The following is a 22,372-nucleotide window of genomic DNA, read 5'->3' on the forward strand; positions in this document are numbered from 1 at the left end:
ATGAAGGCCCTGAATTATCACATCAAAACCCAAGACACAGGATACTGATCCTTTGGCAATGGGGGATGACAGTCAGATGACACCCACTTGCTTGCTCATCGGCATTGTCCACTGGAGAGGAGCTAGGGAAGAGGGTCAGAGGCACATGTGATCTTACTATAGTCTCATACCACCTCTACACCTTGCAGAAGGGATGAGAACAAAGGAAGACAGAAACCAGGAAAAAGCTAAACTTCTTTCGCTATTTCAGATAAAGACCAATGTCTTATTTCCAAACACTTTGTATTCCAAATGGAAAGAAGTCCAAAGGCAAAAAGTTTAGAATACTAAGAATTTTTAATTCTTAGTAAGAATACTTAGAATTCTAAGAATTTTTCTTAGAATGAAAAATTGGGAGCAGCCTTCAACACTTACGGAAGCTGGATTTTCCTCAGGTTTCTTTGGCTCAGGTGCAGATCTGGAGTCTTGATCCTTTTTGCCATCTTTCCTGCAGAGACGTAAGCATAAAACCATGTCTTTAGGAAAGGACTCGCCTAATACAAACATGTGCATGCATGCAGTTTCGAGGCACTGAACAGGCACCTCTAGTCAACAGTCCTTGTTGTCTGGATGATGTATTACTTCTAGATTTTCAGAATCTTAACTGTCTACGTTGGCTGACTTTAGTTTGCTCACAATGAGCGATCTGGCAGTGCTTTGAGAACCAAGAACTTAATTTCTTAATTACACAAACGTGGATCAGAGGAAAGATGAGAAAGAGAACAAGCATACCTATCTGACTCCTTCCAGTGGTCTCTGTTCCCTCCGTCTCCTGGACCACGGCTAGAGTTCCCAGTTTGGCCTTTTGGGGCATTCATCCCATCTACTTTATTTTCATCTGCTTGGGCAGTAATGTAAACAAATTAAAGGCAAGTAAAAGTATCAATGTCCCTCTCGTAAGATTTCCCTTAAGCTGAAGGAAATTGTGCCCCCATGTACTGAGGGAAACTAACCTCACCCCAACCCAGACTTCCTTCCTGAAGCCCTTCTTTCCACATCCTCTACAGCACACAAAAATACAAAAAACAAACAAAATCCACTAAAAAGTTCCATGTAGGGATATGCCATCATGAAAAGCAAGCTGGAAATAAAGACTATGACGCTCTGTAGTGACCTTGGTTAATTTCCTTCCGATTTTTTTCTCCTCCTGTCAAAGAAATGTTCTACCAGGAAAGGGCAGGGTTTCATACTTTCTCCAAAGAGGCCACTCCTCCCTCTACTGGCAAGAAAAGGTAGATAACCCAATAAATCTTTTTTTTTTTTTTTTTTTTTTTTTGGGAGACAGAGTCTTGCTCTGTCACCCAGGCTGGAGTGCAGTGGGGCCATCTCGGCTTACTGCAACCTCCGTCTCCCGGGTTCAAGCAATTCTCCTACCTCAGCGTCTCCTGAGTAGCTGGGATTACAGGCATGTGCCACCACACCCGGCTAATTTTTTTTGTATTTTTAGTAGAGACGGCGTTTCACCATGTTGGTCAGGCTGGTCTCAAACTCCTGCCCTGTGATCTGCCCGCCTTGGCCTCCCAAAGTGCTGGGATTACAGGTGTGAGCCACTGCGCCTGGCCAACCCAAGAACTCTTAACACAGTATCAGGTGCAAGACACACTGCTCTTCAAAAATCTAATTTTGGAGGCCTTTTTATTTAGGCTTCTAGGTGAAAAACCTATTTCCCATACTATGAGCTCACCTTTCCTTCCTGGTCCTTCCTCAGATGGTTGAGCTGGAGCTACTTTTCCCCCACCACTAGAAGGAAAACAGGTAATCACATTCATCAGTTGTTTCAGGGAGAAAACAGCCAAGAAACATAATCATCCTCCAAATGCAGTGGGTAAGCTTTATAGAAAACAAAATCATACTCAATGTTATGGAACATTAAAATATGGGAAAGATTACAATGAAAGCAGTAATTTGAACACTAAAGTGCCATATGCTTTCTAATCATCACATCATGCAGGATTAGTATTGCTATTTTCTTTTCTTTTGGAGTCTTAACTCTGTCGCCCAGGCTGGAGTGCAATGGCACATCTCGGCTCACTGCAACCTCCGCTCCCAAGTTCAAGCAATTCTCCTGCCTTAGCCTCCCGAGTAGCTGGGATTACAGGTGCCTGCCACCACACCAGGCTAATAGTGTTGCTATTTTCCTTACAAATGAGAAGACTTAAGAGAAATGAAAGGAAGTTACCCCCTACCATACTGTCAATATGTGGCAAAAGGGAAGCCTCTGACTTACAGTATTTGCAGATTTGTGCGGCATTAGTACTCCCATCATAGCTGATTTCAAGCTATCAAAGTGATGGAACTCCAGAAAATGGAACAACTAGGTCTTATGAGCCAGTTCCAGCACACTAAGAGACTAAAGCCAGCGTAACTTATAAGGTGCTATACAACGCTGGCATCCCGTAGGAGATCTTCCATCATTACATCACAGTATTTTAGAATCTGCAGTTAACCAACTACTGTTTCCAAACTGACTCACCTTGTAGGGGATTGCTGCTCTGTGTCTGAGCTCTGAGATCGAGCAGGAGGGTTAGAACTTCGCTTCACCCAAGCATTCTCCTTTGGTGGAGGGGCTGGCATTACCTTTAGGGGCTGATCAGGTTTGGGAGGTTTAGAAGTTGGAGAGTGGCAATCTTCCTCCTTATTGAGTGTTTCATTTTCTAGAGACTTCTCACTCTCTCTCCTTCGTGCATCTGTGAAGCCAGAGTGAAAAGATCAAATTATCAGGCTGCAGATGCTCATGCATCTACCAGGATCTCAACAGTGTGGAAAATGGTCCACATCCAAGTTTTGGCTCCCAAAGATGGATTTATCCCTAAACCAGTGGTTTACAAGTATTTCCAGAACAATGTCTTACTGATGCACAGAGAAATAGGAAAAATAATGACCATGTATACAACTTAAGGGACACCCAGCCATGTGACCTTTTTAGGAATGAGTATCCTTTACAGCCTTTCTGCATTCTCAATGTTAAAAGTGTCTTGACCTGGAGAATATACATATGTGAAGAGGACCTACGATGAAACCCCAAACTCTAGTAACCACTGCTCAACTTCAGCTTAAAACTCAACACACATGGACTATGATGCAATCATATTTATGAAAAACAACCTACTGGCTGGGTGCAGTGGCTCACGCCTGTAATCTTAGGATATTGGGAGGCTGCTGGGGGCGGATCGTTTGAGCCTAAGAGTTTCAGACCAGCCTGGACAACATGGTGAAACCCCAGCTCTACAAAATATAGACAAATTAGCTGGATGTGGCATGTGCCTGCAGTCCCAGCTACTAGAAATGATGAGGTGAGCTGTGATCATGTTGCTGCACTCCAGCCTGGCTGAGAGTGAGACTCCATCTCAAAAAACAACAACCTACACGTGTGTTTTTTTAAAAATGCAGTTAAGTGTTTTCTAAAAACAAGGAGCCTCCATTGGGAGGCTGAGACAGGATTGCTTGAGGCCAGGAGTTTGAGACCAGCCTGGGGAGTGTAGTGAGACCCCATCTCTAAAAAAACAAATTTTTTAAATTTAGCCAGGCATGGTTGCGTGCACCCGTTGTAACAGCTACTTGGGATATTGGGGCAAGAGGATTGCTTGAGGCCAGGAGTTTGAGGCTGCAGTGAGCTATGATCGCACCACTGCACTCCAGCCTGGGTGAGAATGAAACCCTGTCTTAAAAATAAAAAACTAGGCCGGGCGCGGTGGCTCACGCCTGTAATCCCAGCACTTTGGGAGGCCGAGACGGGTGGATCACGAGGTCAGGAGATCGAGACCATCCTGGCTAACACGGTGAAACCCCGTCTCTACTAAAAATACAAAAAATTAGCCGGGCATGGTGGCGCGCGCCTGTAGTCCCAGCTACGCGGGAGGCTGAGGCAGGAGAATGGCGTGAACCCGGGAGGCAGAGCTTGCAGTGAGTCGAGATTGCACCACTGCACTCCAGCCTGGGCGACAGAGCGAAACTCCGTCTCAAAAAAAAAAAATAAATAAATAAAATAAAAATAAAAAACTAGGCCGGGCACGGTGGCTCACGCCCATAATCCCAGCACTTTGGGAGGCCAGGGCGGGCAGATCACGAGGTCAAGAGATGGAGACAATCCTGGCCAACATGGTGAAACCCCGTCTTTACTAAAAATACAAAAAATTAGCCAGGCCTGGTGGCAGACTCCTGTAATCCCAGCTACTCGGGAGGCTCGGGCAGGAGAATCACTTGAACCCGGGAGGCAGAGGTTGCAGTGTGCTGAGATCATGCCATTGCACTCCAGCCTGGGCAAAAAGAGCGAAACTCCGTCTCAAAATAAATAAATAAAATACAAAAATAAAAAATAAAAAAAATAGAAGGCCAGGCATGGTGGCTCACGTCTGTAATCCCAGCACTTTTGGAGGCCGAGACGGGTGGATCATGAGGTCAGGAATTTGAGACCAGCCCGTCCAAATCTGCGTCTCTATTAAAAATACAAAAAATTAGTCGGGCATGGTGGCGCTCACCTGTAATCCCATCTACTCAGGAGGCTGAGGCAGGAGAATTGCTTGAACCAGGGAGTCGGAGGTTGCAGTGAGCCAAAATCGTGCCACTGCACTCCAGCCTGGTAACAGAGCGAGACTCCATCTCAATAAATAAATAAATAAATAAAAGAAATGCAAGTACAAATCAATTTAGAGGTGGGAGGAAAGACCTTAAAAAATATCACAGTGGCTGGCCCTTGGAATCCCAGCACTTATGAGGCTGAGACCAGCCTGGGCAACATGGGGAAACCATCTCTACAAAATTTTAGCTGGGTGTAGGCCGGGTGCGGTGGCTGACGCCTGTAATCCCAGTACTTTGGGAGGCCGAGTCGGGCGGATCATGAGGTCAGGAGATCGAGACCATCCTGGCTAACACAGTGAAACCCCGTCTCTACTAAAAATACAAAAAATTAGCTGGGCGTGGTGGCAGGCACCTGTAGTCCCAGCTACTCGGCAGGCTGAGGCAGGAGAATGGCATGAACCCGGGAGGCAGAACTTGCAGTGAGCCGAGATCGCGCCACTGCACTCCAGCCTGGGCAACAGAGCGAGACTCGGTCACAAAAAAAAAAAAAAAAAAAAAAAAAAAATTTAGCTGGGTGTAGTGGTGCATGCCTACAGTTCCAGCTACTAGGGAGGCTGAGGGCTGAGGGAGGTGAGGCTGCAGTGAGCCATCATCATGCCACTGCACTCCAGCCTGTGTGACAGAGTAAGACCCTGTCTCAAAACAAAATACAAAAAAAAACACATCATGGTAAGGGAAGGGAGGTATTACAATTGAACCATTTAGGTTTCCAAAACACTAAAAGTGCTTGATCAACCAGTAATAACACTGCTTGAGAACACTGCTCTGGTGATGATAACATCAAAAAAGGCTGGTCTTGGGACAGCTCACATGAAACTCCAAGCCGTTGACTGTTCTGAATAAACAACATTCAAAGATGTCAAGACATAAAATGAAAATATACCAAAAAAAAAAAAAAAAAAAAAAAAAGACAAACCTAACAGTCAAGTATCCACTTCAGTGGTAGATTATTAAGCAGATCATCTAGGTCTACTCTGGTACCCATTCCTCAGATTCTTTGGAGCAGAAGATATGAAACTCCAATTGGCCCATGCAACCCAAATAAAGAGTTCATGACTGAATTTAAATACTGCAAGGTTTCTGCATAATTTGGTTATGGATAGTTTATGGAAAACGGCAATAATACGATATCCACCCTGGTCTGACTTACTTCTGCCAGATGTGGTGGAGGTCCCAGTTTGTGATGACTCACTTCCTGTCCTCGACCGTTCCCGTTCCTGAGTTTCTTCACTTCGCCAGCTTGGGTGTCTGTATGAGAGATTCACAAAATACACATTATGCCTGGCTCAGTGAAGGCCACCTTAGACCCATGCTGACCCCTCAAGAACCATCACTTACTTCATCTATATGTGTATATGCATATAAATTTATCTTTCCCTCAAACTATTTGAAAGCTACAGACACTAAGACACACTTTGGCCCTAAATACTTCAGCAAGAATCAACTAATACGGTTAAGAACAGTATCCTACATAATCTACAATACTGCCCTTCTTTACTAATCAACACAGTTCTACAAGCCACTCATTACCAGGCCTAGTTTTTCAGGGCAATTACTTATTATAGGAGGTCTCTAGCCTTTTAGATACAATACCAGCTTTTAATAGTAAACACTTTTGTAATGGACAGGGAACAACTCTTCATTGTGTAAAACTGTCCCTAACACTGCATACTGCCTAACACCCCTGGCCACAGCCCACTAAATGCCCACCAGTGACAACCACTAATGTGATAACGACACAAATTTCCCAAATGCCCCTGGGGATGTAATGCCCCCATTACGAACCACCGGATTCCTAGATGGGATATCCATCAAGAAGACAACACACCTCTCCCGAGGCCGTCGTTCTAGTTTTGGCTCATCCAGCTGACGCTGCAACTTCTCTTGTTCCTTCTGTAGCCGTTCTTCTACTTCTCTTTCTCTAGCAGCTGTGTCAACAGGCTTTGCCCCTCCAAATATAGAAGCAGCTCGAGTGGACTGGGAGGTACTAGCAGAGGAATCATCTTCCTTAGGAGTACTCCGAGGCTTTAGATTCAGTTTGGGTCTTTGTGGGGGACCTAAGTTAAATGAAATTTTAAGTAATAGTTTTCCAATCACCAGAAGCTGATGGCTGAAAGCCAGATTTCTCAGATATAACTCCTATGAAATGCTACATGAGATTCAAGTTAGTGGCCTACCAATCCACAGAAGGCAAATAGATCATTAGAAAACAGGTAGTTTAGGCTGGGCATGGTGGCTCACGCCTGTAATCCCAGCACTTTGGGAGGCCGAGGCAGGTGGATCACAAGACCAAGAGATCGAGACTATCCTGGACAACATGGTGAAACCCCGTCTCTACTAAAAATACAAAAATTAGCTGGGCGTGGTGGCGCGCACCTGTAGTCCCAGCTACTAAGGAGGCTGAGGCAGGAGAATTGCTTGAACCTGGGAGGCAGAGGTTGCAGTGAGCCAAGATCGAGCTACTGCACTTCAGCCTGGTGACAGAGCAAGGCTCCGTCTCAAAAAGAAAAAAAAGAAAAAAAAGAAAAAAAAGAAAATAGGTAGCTCAGGCTGGGCGTGGTGGCTCACGTCTGTAATCCCGATACTTTGGGAGGCCGAGGCAGGTGGATCATCTGGGGTCGGGAGTTCGAGACCAACACAACCAACGTGGAGAAACCCCGTCTCTACTAAAAATAAAAAATTAGCCGGGCATGGTGGTGCATGCCTGTAATCCCAGCTATTCGGGAGGCTGAGGCAGGAGAATCGCTTGAACCTGGGAGGCAGAGGTTGTGGTGAGCCAGGATTGCACCACTGCACTCCAGCCCTCCAGGCTGGAAAACAAAAGCAAAACTACGCCTAAAATAAATAAATAAAAAAAAATAAAAATAGGTGGCATAAATAACCAAGTTCTGGCCTGGCGCAATGGCTCACACCTATAATCCCAGCACTTTGGGGGTCTGAGGCGGGCAGATCACCTGAGGTCGGGAGTTCGAGACCAGCCTGACCAATATGGAGAAACCCCATCTCTACTAAAAATACAAAATTAGCCAGGAGTGGTGGCACATGCCTGTAGTCCCAGCTACTCGGGAGGCTGAGGCAGGAGAATCGCTTGAACCCACCGGGGAGGCGGAGGTTGCAGTGAGCTGAGATCACACCATTGCACTCCAGACTGGGCAACAAGTGCCAAACTCCATCTCAAAAAAAAAAAAAAACAAAAAAAACCCAAGTTCAATTACTCTTCTACCACATCCATGATGTAGTACAAGACCACAGGAAAGACTAAAAATGGTAAACATTTAAGTGATAAATTAATAATCTATCAAGACCTCTTTTATATGGGAAGAAATTTTTGACCATCATTAAACTACTGGATGAAAGTATCTTGCTCCGAAATCTGCGTGTTAAGAACTAATACAATATGATAGGGAAGATTCTAGTTATTTTTTTTGAGACAGTCTCGCTCTGTCACCCAGGCTGGAGTGCAGTGGTGTGATCTCAACTCACTGCAACCTCTGCCTCCCTGATTTTCCTGCCTCAGCCTCCTCAGTAGCTGGGAGTATAGGCACGTGGCACCATGCCCAGCTAATTTTTGTATTTTTAGTAGAGATGGGGTTTCACCATGTTGGCCAGGCTGGTCTTGAACTCCTGACCTCAAGTGATCCACTTGCCTTGGCTTCCCAAAGTGCTGTTACAGATGTGAGCCACCACGCCCAGCCAGGAAGACTCTAGATCTTATACCCTTGTCTCTGTGTATAATATAAATGTGGCAGGTGGTTCATGGGGCAAAGCATGTATAACACTGAACAAATAAACTCTTAAGGCAGTCTGATTTCTTCCTCGATTCAAGTTGTCAGAACACTTTCAAGAGAAACCTAAGTGTTTCAAGTAAGTTAAATTTCTAAAAATGATTGTTTGTCCTAAATATTTTGGATATACAAAAGATACAGAGAATATAAAGAAAGCCTATGTATACAATCACCTGGCTTAAGTAATGTAACCTTAACAAAGAGGTAAAACCTCCTGATGACATGACCAGCTGCACTCTGTCCTCTAAATAACCACTAGATGGTGACTTCATCATGCCCACACTTGACTTTATACTTTTACTACATATGCACATAGTACCTGTAGATAGAGGGTACTGTTTAACAAGATCTAAATTTTCTACGAGGGCTTTAAGCCGACAGTTTATATATGTTCCTAAACATATTTTAAATCTGTATTATAGCCCCGTCACTTTTGTAAGATAAAATAGGGGCTCAGAAAAAGTAGCTCATTTAAGATATTAATAAAAGAACACAGCCGGGCACAGTGGCTCACGCCTGTAATCCCAGCACGTTGGTAGGCCGAGGGCAAGTGGATCACTTGAACTTGGAAGTTTAAAACCAGCCTGGGCAACGTGGAGAAACCCCATCTCTAGAAAAAATATCAAAATTAGCCAGGCATATGGCACGCACCTCTAGTCCCAGCTACTGGGGAGGATGAGGAAGGAGGATCACTTGAGCTCAGAAGGCTGAGGCTACAGTTAACCATGATTATGTCACAGCAATTCTAGCCTGGGTGACAGAGTGAGATCCTGTCTCAAGAAGAAAAAAGTAAAGGCTGGGCAAACAGTGAAGGCCCGTGTATGTCAGAGGTATAGAGAAAGGGCTATCTTCCAGGCCATGGGGAAACTAGAAAGGTCTAAACAGGAGAATAAGGTAATTAGATCTTATGCCAGAAAGACAACTGACAACTGGGGCCAATGTGAAGAACGGAGCAAGAAAGGGAACTCTGTTAGGAGGCAATGGCCAGTAACGTGGGTGCAGCAATGAGGCCTCAACGAAGGTAGCAGCAGCAACTAGAGACAAGAGGGCAGATCTTAGAGGGAATTGGGGGGGGTAAGAGCAAGAAGAGAAAAAAAAAATTAGGTATGCAGCTCTTGGTGGGGAGGTAAGGGACAGTGTGAGAGAGGAAAAGGTCAGAAGTCAAGGAGAACATGAGGCCCACATCTGAGCCTCCACTTTTCTAACTTGTAATTTTACCTATACCACACAGAAGTCTTAGAATTAAACAATACTTGTACAAGCACTCAGCTCACTGATGGAACAGAGTAAATGGTTAATAAATGTTAGCTATTTTTAGGCTTCTTGCTTGAGGAAATCGCTTTTAAGAACGTAGTTTTTTGGCTGGGCGCAGTGGCCCACGCCTGTAATCCCAGCACTTTGGGAGGCCGGGGCGGGCGGATCACAAGGTCAAGAGATCCAGACCATCCTGGCCAACATGGTGAAACCGTCTCTACTAAAAATACAAAAATTAGCTGGGCGTGGTGGCAAGCCCAGCTACTTGGGAAGCTGAGGCAGGAGAATCACTTGAACCTGGGAGGCAGAGGTTGCAGTGAGCCGAGATCGCGCCATTGCACTCTAGCCTGGGCAACTAGAGAGAGAGACTCCGTCTCAAAAAAAAAAAAAAAAAAAAAAAAAAAAGAATGTAATTTTTTAAAACCTATTTCCTATTTTATTATTTTTTAGATGGGGTCTCACTATGTTGCCCAAGCTGAAATGAGACCTTGGCTCACTGCAGCCTTGACCTCCCAGGCTCAAGCGACCCTCCTACCTCAGTCTCCTAAGACACGGGGACCACAGGCACATGCTACCACGCTCAGCTAACTTTTATATTTTTTGCAGAGATGGGGTCTCACTATGTTGCCAGGGCTTGTCTTGAACTCCTGGGCTCAAGTGATCCTCCTGCCTTGGCCTCTCAAAGTGCTGGAATCACAAATGTGAGCCACCATGGCTGGCCTAAGTTTTTAAAAAAAACCAAACAAACATTGAATTATTATTATTATTTTGAGGAAGGAGTAAAGACTTCACCATTTTCTGAGGGAGAAGGAAAGACCTCACTGCAATAGAATTGCCATATGGCTCTGATGAATTCTGTCATCTCACTGTGTTTTATTAGTTGTCCAGATCGATTTTCCTTTCTTGGGGAATCACAGGAGATGATGGATATAAAGCCATTGGCACAAAGTTTAGGACTAACACAAAGATGTTAAAGATAGGAAAAATTCGGCCGGGCACGGTGGCTCACGACGCCTGTAATCCCAACACTTTGGGAGGCCAAAGCAGGCGGATCACGAGGTCAAGAGATTGAGACCAGCCTGGCAAACATGGTGAAACCCTGTCTCTACTAAAACTACAAAAATTAGCTGGGCATGGTGGCGTGCACCTGTAGTCCCAGCTACTCAGGAGGCTGAGGCAAGAGAATTGCTTGAACCTAGGGGGCAAAGGTTGCAGTGAGCTGAGATCATGCCACTGCACTCCAGCCTGGCAACAAACAGAGCAAGACTCCGTCTCAAAAAAAAAAAATAAAATAAATAAAAATAAAAAAATAAAAAAAGGATAGAAAAAAATTCTGGGCCAGATACCATAACCTTTTATATGACATCACTGAAGTTAGAACACAAATGGTGGCCATTTATTAGTATTTTCTAACAGGTTAGATTTGTAACACAGTTTACATTTTATATCTTATAGTATTAGAGGCATAATTTTAGAATAGGTGCACCAAAATCTCACCTTTATAATTAATGAACATCAATTATTGTGGTATAATGGTACAGAAGGCAATCCTTTTTTCTTTTTTTTGAGACAGTCTCACTGTCGCCCAGGCTGGAGTGCAGTGGTGCGATCTCAGCTCACTGCAACCTCTGCCTCTGGGCTCAAGCAATTCTCCTGCCTCAGCCTCCCAAGTATCTGGGATGATAGGTATGTGCCACTACGGCCACCTAATTTTTGTATTTTTAGTACAGACGGGGTTTCACCATGTTGGCCAGGCTGGTCTCAAACTCTTGACCTCAAATGATCTGCCCACCTTGGCCTCCCAAAGTGCTGAGATTACAGGTGTGAGCCACTGCACCTGGCCTTAATGCTTAGTTTTTAACCCCATAGTACCAATTATGGGCTACAGGACTGTGTTTAATCTGAATTTCATTTCCCTCACTTGAAAAATGGAGCTAAAACCATTTGTTTTAAGTGTAATTTACTGAGATCACAACATAACAGTATCTGGCAATTTTTTTTTCCATTTCTACTGTTTATTCAATAAATTTTAACTGAAAAATCTGTGAAGGCATATGAGATGAAAACAATTCGACTGCTGTGTTTCCACTGATGTCATCTTTAGCCAATGCGTTTTTTTTTTTTTTTGAGATGGGGAGTCTCACTCTGTCACCCAGGCTGGAGTGCAGCGGCGCCATCTCCACTCACTGCAAGCTCCGCCTCCCGGGTTCCCACCATTCTGCTCTCTCAGCCTCCCTAGTAGCTGGGACTACAGGTGCCTGCCACCACACCTGGTAGAGACGGGGTTTCACCATTAGCCAGGATGGTCTCGATCTCCTGACCTTGTGATCTGCCCACACCTGGCCAGCCAATGCTCTTTCTACTATGCTTTGCTGCTTCCTGTACAATGTGCAAATTATATTTGTGCCCAACTCAGTAGTTCGTAACACAATCACAAATTTTCCGTAGTTTTCCCAGTTTCTGCTCCATGAAGTAAGTAAAAAGAAAACTATTACCTCTATCATCACGCCTATAATCATCCCGAGAGTAATCATCTCTGGAGCTCCACGACCGATCATCCCGCCTGTCATATCGGTCTTCATAGCGGTCCCCGCCTCCTCTGTAGTCATCATCCCTGCGATACCCACTGCCAAATGCTCTTCTGCCACTGCCTATCCGGGAATCATAGCCTGTAAATATATCCCAAATTATAATCATCACAGCGGAGGAGGGAAAAAAAAGGCAAAGTTACTGAAAGAGCAATTTGACATGTTTTACAATTACCTCTATCATAGTCTCTGCTGCCTCGGTCATCATAGCGATCCCGGCCACCATATCGATCCATATCCCGGCGTGGGCCATCCCGATACCCATCCCGATACCCATCCCGATACCGGTCTGAATCATAACGATCTCGATACTCTAGAGGAAACAGACAAGTAACACCATCCCCTTTTCTCTGACACCATTAATAGAAACACGGTAAGCTATCAGTCCAATTTGGAAGAATCTATTTATTTAAATTTTCTATCTGATTTCTTCAAAAAGTTTCCCTGGTGAAATAAATGTTGCTCAGCTAATAATTTGGGAAGGGTGGGTTGGAAATTAAAAAATCCCTAAATATTCCATAATGAATTTCCAGAAGGAGAAGAGGTTTACATGCAAAAACAAAAAACAAAACAAAGCACAAGACACTAAAACAATACAGTTGGAATCCTCCATGTTTGATCCCAAAGACCACTTATTTTTTAATTAAAAAATTTTTTTTAGCCAGTCACGGTGGCTCATGCCTGTAATCCCAGCAGCATTTTGGGAGCCTGAGGTGGGCAGATCACGAGTTCAAGAGATCGAGACCATCCTGGCCAACATGGTGAAACCCCATCTCTACTAAGGATACAAAAATTAGCTGGGCATGGTGACGCACACCTGCAGTCCCAGCTACTTGGGAGGCTGAGAAAGAGAATGGTGTGAACCCGGGAGGCGGAGGTTGCGCTGAGATCATGCCCCTGCACTCCAGCCTGGCGAGAGAGTGAGACTATGTCTCAAAAAAAAAAAAAAAAAATTTTTTTTTGAGAGACAGTCTCTCTCTGCTGCCCAGGCTGGTCTTGGACTCCCAGGCTTAAGCAATCCTCCAGCCTTGGTCTCCCAAAGTGCTGGGATTATAGGCCTGAGCCATAACACCCAGCTTCAAAGATCACTTTAAGAGGCAAACAAAATGAGAAACAATATATGCAACATATGACTAACAGGACATAATTTTCTATTGAATTTTAGGAGCTTAAATCAATTTCTGCACTGCTGATCATAATTTTAAACGGTACAAATACACTTTGGGAGGCTGAGGTTGGTGGATTGCCTGAGCTCAGGGGTTTGAGACCAGCCTGGGCAACATGGTGAAACCACAACTCTATCAAAAATACAAAAAATTAGCCAGGCATGGTGGTGCAGGACTGTGGTCCCAGCTACTTGGGAGGATGAGGTGGAAGGATCACTTGAGCCAGGGAGGCAGAGGTTGCAATGATCCAAGATTGTGCCAAGGCACTCCAGCCTGGGTGACAGAGTGAGACTTCCTCTCAAAACAAATAAATAAATCAATAAATTAGTATAAATACTGAAAGTTGTATTAGAACTATGCATGAAAAGATTTGAAGTCATGTATACCCTTCTTGACCAACAATTTAATTTCTTGAAATTCACCGAGGAAATAATTGGATGTGTGATAAAGATACTTGTACAAAGACATTCATTGCAATGTTGTTTATGTTATAAACTATATTTTATACACACATACATTTCAGTATCAGAGGACCCTAAATACTAGAAATCTGTATAAAGAAACGTAGTAGCTCAGATAGCAAACTGTGGGTAGCGTTATGTTGTTTGTAAAAGGGATAGCTGCTATTTAGCTCCAGCTGACTGTTGCTAGGACCTTCCAATTTTCTGAGAGAAGCTGGCAACCCAGATTTTAAAGTTAAAAAAAAAAATCTGAATTTCTAAATATAAATTAACTAACTAAAACAACCTACACATGTTTTAAGGGCTGATAATTTATGTACGGGGGACAAACAGGGATCTTTTTCTTTCTCTTTTTTTTTTTGAGACGGAGTCTCACTCTGTCGCCCAAGCTGGAGTGCAGTGGCACTATCGCAGGCTCACTGCAACCTCCGCCTCCCGGGTCCAAGCGATTCTCTTGCCTCAGCCTCCCCAGTAGCTGAGGTTACAGGTGTCCGGCTAATTTTTTTTTGTATTTTTAGTAGGGACAGGGTTTCACCGTGTTAGCCAGGATGGTCTCAATCTCCTGACCTCATGATCTGCCCACCTCCGCCTCCCAAAGTGCTGGGATTACAGGCGTGAGCCACCATGCCCGGCCAGGGATCTTTTTCTTGTGGCTGCTGTCTTTTAAATAATGATTTCATTTTGGAAACCACATAATTTTTACTCACCAGACATAACATTTCCTGGTATTATAAACTTTATATATTAAAGAACATGCTAATGTTAGTAAAATGATTATAGAAATGATCTAAAACAGGACACATATAAGAAAATCAGCCCTGTGTTTCTTTTGAAATGTGGTTTTAATTTCTGGAGATGCGATTTACACTTAATTTTATTTGGGTAATACTGAAATTATGATAAGCTTGTATTTCCTGAGAAAGCATAGATCCATGCTGGAGAAAAGCAGCACACGCTATTACTGACATTTCATAGGAATACTGAGTGTAATACCCCCCAACACCCCTCAGGGTTCTCTTTTTGGCCTAATGCTTGGGACAGGAGTCTCTGGATCTTTAATTCAGGTTAACTAAGTTGACTTTGGGGCAGCTTTGGATAACAACAGCACACTCACTCGTTATCCATCCTGCTTGCTCTAAATTCAAGGTTTCAGGTGAGAAAAGTCATGCCCCTGGACTCAAAACAGGACCCTTGGTCTGATTGTCTGCTTTTTCTTTCAAGAGCCATTTCTTCCTGTTAACAATAGAATCTCTTGCATAAATGCTGAAGTTAATCACCTCACGTAGTTCTCCCCAAGGCTTTGCTGTGTCACAAAGTCATGTAAAAAGTCAGATATAAACTTGCTGATTTATCCTTCTTTCAGACCTATGACCCATTCTTCTTCCTTCTACTCTCCTCTAAAAGGAATTATACATATCCCTTACTGCTTCCCCAATTATATTTAGTACAAAGCTCAAAAGGTACCTCACAAAATTAAAATGCTTGTGCTGGGAGCGCTGGCTCACACCTGTAATCCCAGCATTTTGGGAGGTCAAGGCAGGCGGATCATCTGAGGTAAGGAGTTAGAGACCAGCTGGCCAACGTGGTGAAACCCCATCTCTACTAAAAAATACAAAAATTAGCCAGGTGTGGTGGTGCGCATCTGTAATCCCAGCTACTCAGGAGGCTGAGGCATGAGGAACACCCTGAACCTAGCAGGCAGAGGTTGCAGTGAGCCAAGATTGCCACTGCACTCCAGTCTGGGCAACACAGAGAGACTGTGTCAAAACAAAACAAAACAAAACAAAGAGCTTGTAAATTTAAGTTGGTCTGTTTTTACTTAAACTATTTCAAACATACAGAAAAGTAAAGACACCATTATAACAAACTTATGAACCTATTACTTAGGTTTAGTGAATGTCATATTTTGCCATGTTTGTTTTTTGTTTAAAAGAAATATGTTACAGACTAACAACAGAATTTTCCCTACCCCCACCAACAATCAAAAGGGTGGTTAAATTACCATGCGTAGCTTTATAATTTTACAACTTATGCATTAATACTACATGGTATTGTTTTCAAATTTATACACAATTTTTTTCCCCTTAATGTAACAGGTTTTGAATTTTATCCCTGTTGTTATGCTATTAAGTATTTGATTACAGACAAACCACTATTTATTTATTTTTACTAGGTAGTAGCTTCTTTCCATTTTAAAAATAGTGTTGTCTACTTTTGTGTATTTGAATAAAGTTGCATAATTTTCCCCATAAAGGTCTTTGTTAAAGTGATGTATGTAATTAATCTCTACTCCTACCCCATGATATTTCCCACTCCCCTATCTTTCCGCACCCCAACTGTTTAATTATTCACACACTGTCTCTTCCCTCCACTATAATAATGTATGCCCAATAAAGACAGGATTTTCTTGTTTTTGTTCACTGCTGTATCTTGAGCATTTAAGTGAATCAATTTTTATTAGAAAAAAATTACACTGCTGTATCTTTGTTCACTGCTGTATCTTGAGTATTTTTAAAGTGAATCAATATTTTTATTTTAGAAAGTTACATTTTAGGCCAGGTGCAGTGGCTCATGCCTGTAATCCCAGCACTTTGGGAGGCTGAAGCAGGAGGATCATCTGAGGTCAGGAGTTCGAGACCAGCCTGACCAACATGGAGAAACCCCATCTCTACTAAGAATACAAAATTAGCCAGGCGTGGTGGCACATGCCTGTAATCCCAGCTACTCGGGAGGCTGAGGCAGGAGAATCGCTTGAACCTAGGAGGCAGAGGTTGAGGTGATCTGAGATCATGCCATTGCACTCCGGCCTGGGCAACAAGAGCGAAACTCCGTCTCAAAAAAAAAAAAAAAAAAATTACATTTTAATTGTTAGCTACAAGCATATAGTAATGCAACTGATGGACCAGGCGCGGTGGCTCACGCCTGTAATCCCAGCACTTTGGGAGGCCAAGGCGGGCGGATCATGAGGTCAAGAGATCAAGACTATCCTGGCCAACATGGTGAAACCCCATCTCTACTAAAAATACAAAAATTAGCTGGGTGTCGTGGTGTGCGCCTGTAGTCCCAGCTACTTGGGAGGCTGAGGCAGGAGAATCACTTGAACCCAGGAGGTGGAGGTTGCAGTGAGCCAAGGTCACGCCACTGCACTCCAGCCTGGGCGACAGAGCGAGACTCTGTCTCAAAAAATATATATATATATAAAAGTAATGCAAGTGATCTTTGTATGCTGCTCTTCACTCAGCAATCATGCTGAACTCTTATTTCAAATAGCTCACTTTGTAGAATCTATTGGATTTTTTTTTGAGACAGGGTCTCGCTCTGTCACCCAGTCTAGACCTCCTGGGCTCAAGGAGTCCTCTTGCCTCAGCTTGCTGAACAGCTAGGAATGCAGGTGCGTACCACCACGTCAGCTTTTTTTTTTGGTAGACAGGGTCTTGTTTTGTCGCCCAGGCTGCTCTCAAACTCCTGGCCTTAAGCAATCCACCTGCCTTGACCTCCCAAAGTGTTGGGATTATAGCCACCATGCCCAGTTTGGGTTTCTTTATAAACAATTGTCTCCAAAAAAAGAGAAATGTCTGTCCCTTTGTTTGGTTAAGTTTTCAAAAAAAATTATTAATTTATCAAATTCGTTTCCTGCATCTATCAGTTCTTTCAGATACTATCCAAAATTTTTCTTAATCTGCTTTCCCCCCTTCTATCTGTTAATGTGATCTGATCATCTGTAACACATTTGTCCTATTACTAAATAGCCTCCCAAAGCACAGAGGAAGCTAACTTCATAAAAACAAACTTACTGTCTCCAAAGCTATCATCACCTCTTCTAGGTGGGTAGTCATCAAAGGTGTCTGTAGCAGGACGAGCCCTCCAGTCTGTATCTGTTTTGTCAGAATCCCGATTTCTATCACGGCCAAAAGAACGATCATCCCTGTCTACAGATACATTAAAACAAAAACCATAAGTTATCTCATAAAAACTTTGCCCAATATTTCTCACACATAGAAAACCCCCCATTTTACCCTATTTTTCACTTTCACGTCACACTGTCATCCCAGTTACCTCAGGCCCCATAAGTACATGCTCCAATTCAACCCCAGGTGGCTCTTTTCCTCTCGTTTTTTCCTATTGGTTTAATGCTTAGCTATCTCAAATACTGTATGGGCCAGGAGTCCCTGAAACATATACAAATTAGGTCCCCTTTGTGACCAACGTGCTGTTAGGCAGCTAATCTATTTATCATCTATTTAATGTTCATCTAGATCAATCAGTCTTCTCAATCTTGACATGCATTTTGGGCTGCATAATTCTTTGTTGATGGGGACTGTCCTATCCCCTATAGAATTAACCCCTGGATTCTACTTATGTCAGCAGCACTCCCTCCAATTGTGACAACTACAATGTCTTCAAACACTGCCAGAAGTCCCCTGTGGGGCAAAACTGATTGAAAACTGTTACTGTAGATTCAGGCAGGCCCACCACTACCCCTATTCAAATTTTCTGGGAAAGGATGGCTTGGTGTCATCCTAGGACCATTACCAAACAGAAATCTCTACCAGTTTCCTTACCTTTATCCTGTGCTTGATCAGCAACGTCCACTCGAATTCTCCTGTTACCTAGAGACTGAGAGCATAGGACCATATTAACCAACCTTTTGCCCCATTATGCACAAATCCCTTGAGTGACCTTGAACGTCTGGGCATAGCAGAAGCACTAGGGGAAGGAAGATAAAGGAAAACACTGTAATCTAGCTAACACTCAAATTTGTGGGCTAAAGAGTCCTTTATAAAGACTTAAAAATTAAACAAATTTAAGCTGGCCTTGAATATTAGGTCAATTATACTATTTTTACAAAGCTTAATTTCACAGAATAAACTTTTTAACTATCCAAGGTAATTTGTCAAGTGTAGTAAATTAAAAATAATTCTCACATAACTAGCTGAATAAAAGGCATATTTGGTGCCACAACAATTATTTATCAAAATTTATAGAAGCCAGGTGCAGTGACATGTACCTACAGTCTCAGCTATTTAGGAGGCTGAGGCTGGAGGATCACTTAAGCCCAGGAGTTCAAGTCCAACCTGGGCAATATAGCGAGACCCTGTCTCTTAAAAACAAAAACACCCAACACATTTATAGAGCCCCTACTACTACTATGTACCAGCAAAATTGCATAAAGCATGCTTTGTCTACAATCTTAGGTTCTTTCACTCAGTATTACCTTCAGATAAAACAGTTCTTCCAGAGATACCCTCTGACTTCCCTTTCCCACATCATTATTTATATACTTTGAACCCAATTAATTCTATTGCTGATTTTTCCTCATTTCATAGTAGAATCTACAGTTGAAGAAGGATAACAATGATTTTTAGTTAAAAATACCCAAAACTATATTAAACACCACTATAATGAAATCTCTAGTAACAAAGTAACTCCTAAATATGGACCACAACAATATATTAAGTAATAGTTAAACTAGTAAACACCAAATAGTTAACAATTGCATGGTATTCTTTTTCTTATCCAGACTGAGTAAAGTTAGAGACCAGTAATGTTAATAAAAATCTAAAAATAATCCAATAAGAGTAACTCTGGAACAAGATTAGACCTTCATATGCATTTAACTAAGTACATTAATTTTTATCTCTATTTCACACTGACTACAGATTATCATGATGGTAATCAATTATGAGGCAGCAAAACAATTTCTAAGAGGTGTTGATTTCAATCATGTCATATGGCAAAATAGGACTACAGAAATATGGCACAAATGGCACTAGAAATTGCCTTATCAATAAACAATAAGGTGTTTTTGGAGTTAAAGGAGGAAAAAAGTCTTTTTTCTTCTCAGATATAAGCCTCTCAAGTCCTGGGACAGGAAAACCTTTGTGGGCAGTGTTGACAAGCAGAAGGACTAGATATTTATTGTCACTCTCCTGTAAAATATTCCTTTGTAGGAAATGTTTCCAAATCCTTTTAAATGAACAAAAATACCATTACAACACTTCCCTGAAAATGAGATATGCCTTTAATACTAAACAAACTTGATTTTTCTATTTGCCTTTATCAGGTCAGATTACTTTGAAAAAGCAATGCCATAAGAGTTGAGGCAACACTGTGGGTAAACCAGTGTAAGACTTAATTAGAGACCTGGTGTGTGGTGGGTTTCTTCCACAACTTTCCACCTAAGTACCTATCTAAATTATTGGGGCCTACTGAATTTGCTGAAGTGTGACTTGCTAGATGTTCAATGTTAAGTGATACACTGTTAAATAATGCAGGCCTTTATTTGTAGATATGGAAATCTTTGAAGTGAGCCTCTCACTCAACCTAAAAAATACCAGTTTGATCAATAAACATGAGATTTGTGAACTTACACCCCTCATATCCCCACTCTTATTTTCTTTACCTCTTCATTGAGACTCAGGGCACTGAGCAGGGAATCCAGGTCCTCAAATTCAGCATAACCAAAACCTTTCAACCTCTCTGGATTGCTGGGTTCACGTGGTAAACGCACTGCACTGATCTGAAGGAATAAGAAACAACAACAAAGTTTCCTAGCGTTCTTCTTCATTTGTCATTTTTTGAGAGGACTACAAAAGCATTACTGTATGTGCGTGAATTTTTCTGAATACACAAGAACATGGTTGTCTCAGGAGGAAAACTGATGCAGACGGATAGTAGAAACTTTACTAAATGCCCTATTATACCTTCTGAAGTTTGAACCATATGAATTTAACTCTAAAAAAAAAAAAAAAGATGAATTCAGGCCAGGTGCAGTGGCTCATGCCTGCAGTCCCAGCACTTTGGGGGGCCGAAGCAGGTGGATCCTCTGAGGTCAGGAGTTCAAGACTAGCCTGACCAACATAGTGCAACCCTATCTCTACTAAATACAAAAAATTAGCTGGGCATGTAATCCACTGTACTCCAGCCTGGATGACAGAATGAGACTCTGTCTCAAAAAAAAAAAAAAAAATTATATATATATATATATATATATATATAATTATATATATAAATATATATAATTTTGATTTTATTTTTTTTCTTTGAGATGGTGTTTCACTCTTGTTGCCCAGGCTGGAGTGCAACGGCGCAATCTCGGCTCACCACAACCTCCGTCTCCCAGGTTCAAGCAATTCTCCTACCTCAGCCTCCCAAGTAGCTGGGATTACAGACGTGTGCCACCACGCCCAGCTAATTTTTGTATTCTTAGTAGAGACAGGGTCTCACCACGCTAGCCAGGCTGGACTCGAATTCCTGACCTCAAATGATCCACCCGCCTCGGACTCCCAGAGTGCTGGGATTACAGGCGTGAGCCACCATTCCCGGCCTTAAATTATATTTCTAGTTGTTTTTTCAACAGCAACTGCCCATTCCACAATTAGTCTTTTTTAGACATTATCCTCAATATCTAGTTAATTATTACAACTTTTACACTTACATTTAATCCTCGAAAGAATTCCTTAATTGACTCTTCTGTAACATCATAGGGTAGGTTTCCTAGAAAAGCAGTGTAGGGTGGCGATTTGGGAAGACGGCTCCGGTCGATATTGGGTTCCCGAGCAGCCCGTGGAGCAGTGGGAAGGATGGAACGGTCAATTGGAGGCGCCCTATACACATCGTCATCGTTACTGTGCCAAGTTGTCGAAACTAGGATATAGGAATGAATGTAAGAAATTAGAAGAAACTTCTCTCACTACTGTCATAGAACAAGAGGACCCATGTTAATTGCCAAATATTAAACATGCTATACAAGAAAACCAGACAAAAAAAGTGGGGGTTCAGTAATAAGGGCACTTTACGAAGAGAAGCTTCTGAGATTAATTATGACACCTTAATCCTTATGTAAGCAAAGAAATATTATTCCATAAATACAACTCTTTATGGAATATTACTGTGTGCCAGCTACTTTATATTCATTATATCCCATCTTATCTTTTTAACAGTCCTGTGAGGTTGTCCCCCATTCTACAGAAAAGCAAACTCAGATTTCAGACAGTAATTTGCCCAAGGTCACAGATGGTAAAGCTAGGATTCAAACCTGGGTCCCTCTTACTCCAGGTGTATTTAACCACTACTGACAACTCTTGTATTCCTAGTGGTGAGGTTGAAGTTGAGTATTTTTCTGCATGGTCTATCCTCCCTTAAAAACAACAACAGGCCTGGCTCGGTGGCTCACGCCTATAATCCCAACACTTCGGGAGGCCAAGGTGGGTGGATCACCTGAGGTCAGGTTTGAGACCAGCCTGACCATTATGGTGAAACCCTGTCTCTACTAAAAATACAAAAATTAGCCAGGTGTGGTGGCACGTGCCAGTAATCCCAGCTACTTGGGAGGCTGAGACAGGAGAATCTATTGAACCGGGAGGTGGAGGTTGCAGTGGGCCAAGAGACTGTGCCACTGCACTACAACCTGGGCGACAGAGTGAGACTCCATCTGAAAACAAACAAACAAAAATATCACAACAAAAATCTTTTCCTACAGCACTGTCCATGAATTTGTA

At 42.6% G+C, this 22,372-nt stretch overlaps 1 protein-coding gene across 1 annotated transcript in view; it reads right to left on the reverse strand.

Annotated features, from left to right (window-relative positions):
* EIF4B (eukaryotic translation initiation factor 4B) overlaps nt 1-22,372 on the reverse strand; it is a 36,425-nt gene that overhangs the window by 2,111 nt on the left and 11,942 nt on the right. Inside the window, exons 3-14 of the mRNA XM_004053206.4 lie at nt 21,310-21,518; nt 20,275-20,391; nt 18,434-18,488; nt 17,666-17,800; nt 12,420-12,557; nt 12,152-12,325; nt 6,446-6,674; nt 5,768-5,865; nt 2,513-2,726; nt 1,724-1,779; nt 772-877; nt 415-487 (exon numbers count right to left, since the gene is read on the reverse strand). Coding sequence (XP_004053254.1) covers nt 415-487; nt 772-877; nt 1,724-1,779; nt 2,513-2,726; nt 5,768-5,865; nt 6,446-6,674; nt 12,152-12,325; nt 12,420-12,557; nt 17,666-17,800; nt 18,434-18,488; nt 20,275-20,391; nt 21,310-21,518 — 1,604 coding nt within the window. The remainder of the gene's footprint in view (nt 1-414; nt 488-771; nt 878-1,723; nt 1,780-2,512; nt 2,727-5,767; nt 5,866-6,445; nt 6,675-12,151; nt 12,326-12,419; nt 12,558-17,665; nt 17,801-18,433; nt 18,489-20,274; nt 20,392-21,309; nt 21,519-22,372) is intronic.

The sequence above is a fragment of the Gorilla gorilla genome, chromosome 10, assembly GCF_029281585.2.
Source record: "Gorilla gorilla gorilla isolate KB3781 chromosome 10, NHGRI_mGorGor1-v2.1_pri, whole genome shotgun sequence".
Lineage (NCBI taxonomy): Eukaryota > Metazoa > Chordata > Mammalia > Primates > Hominidae > Gorilla > Gorilla gorilla.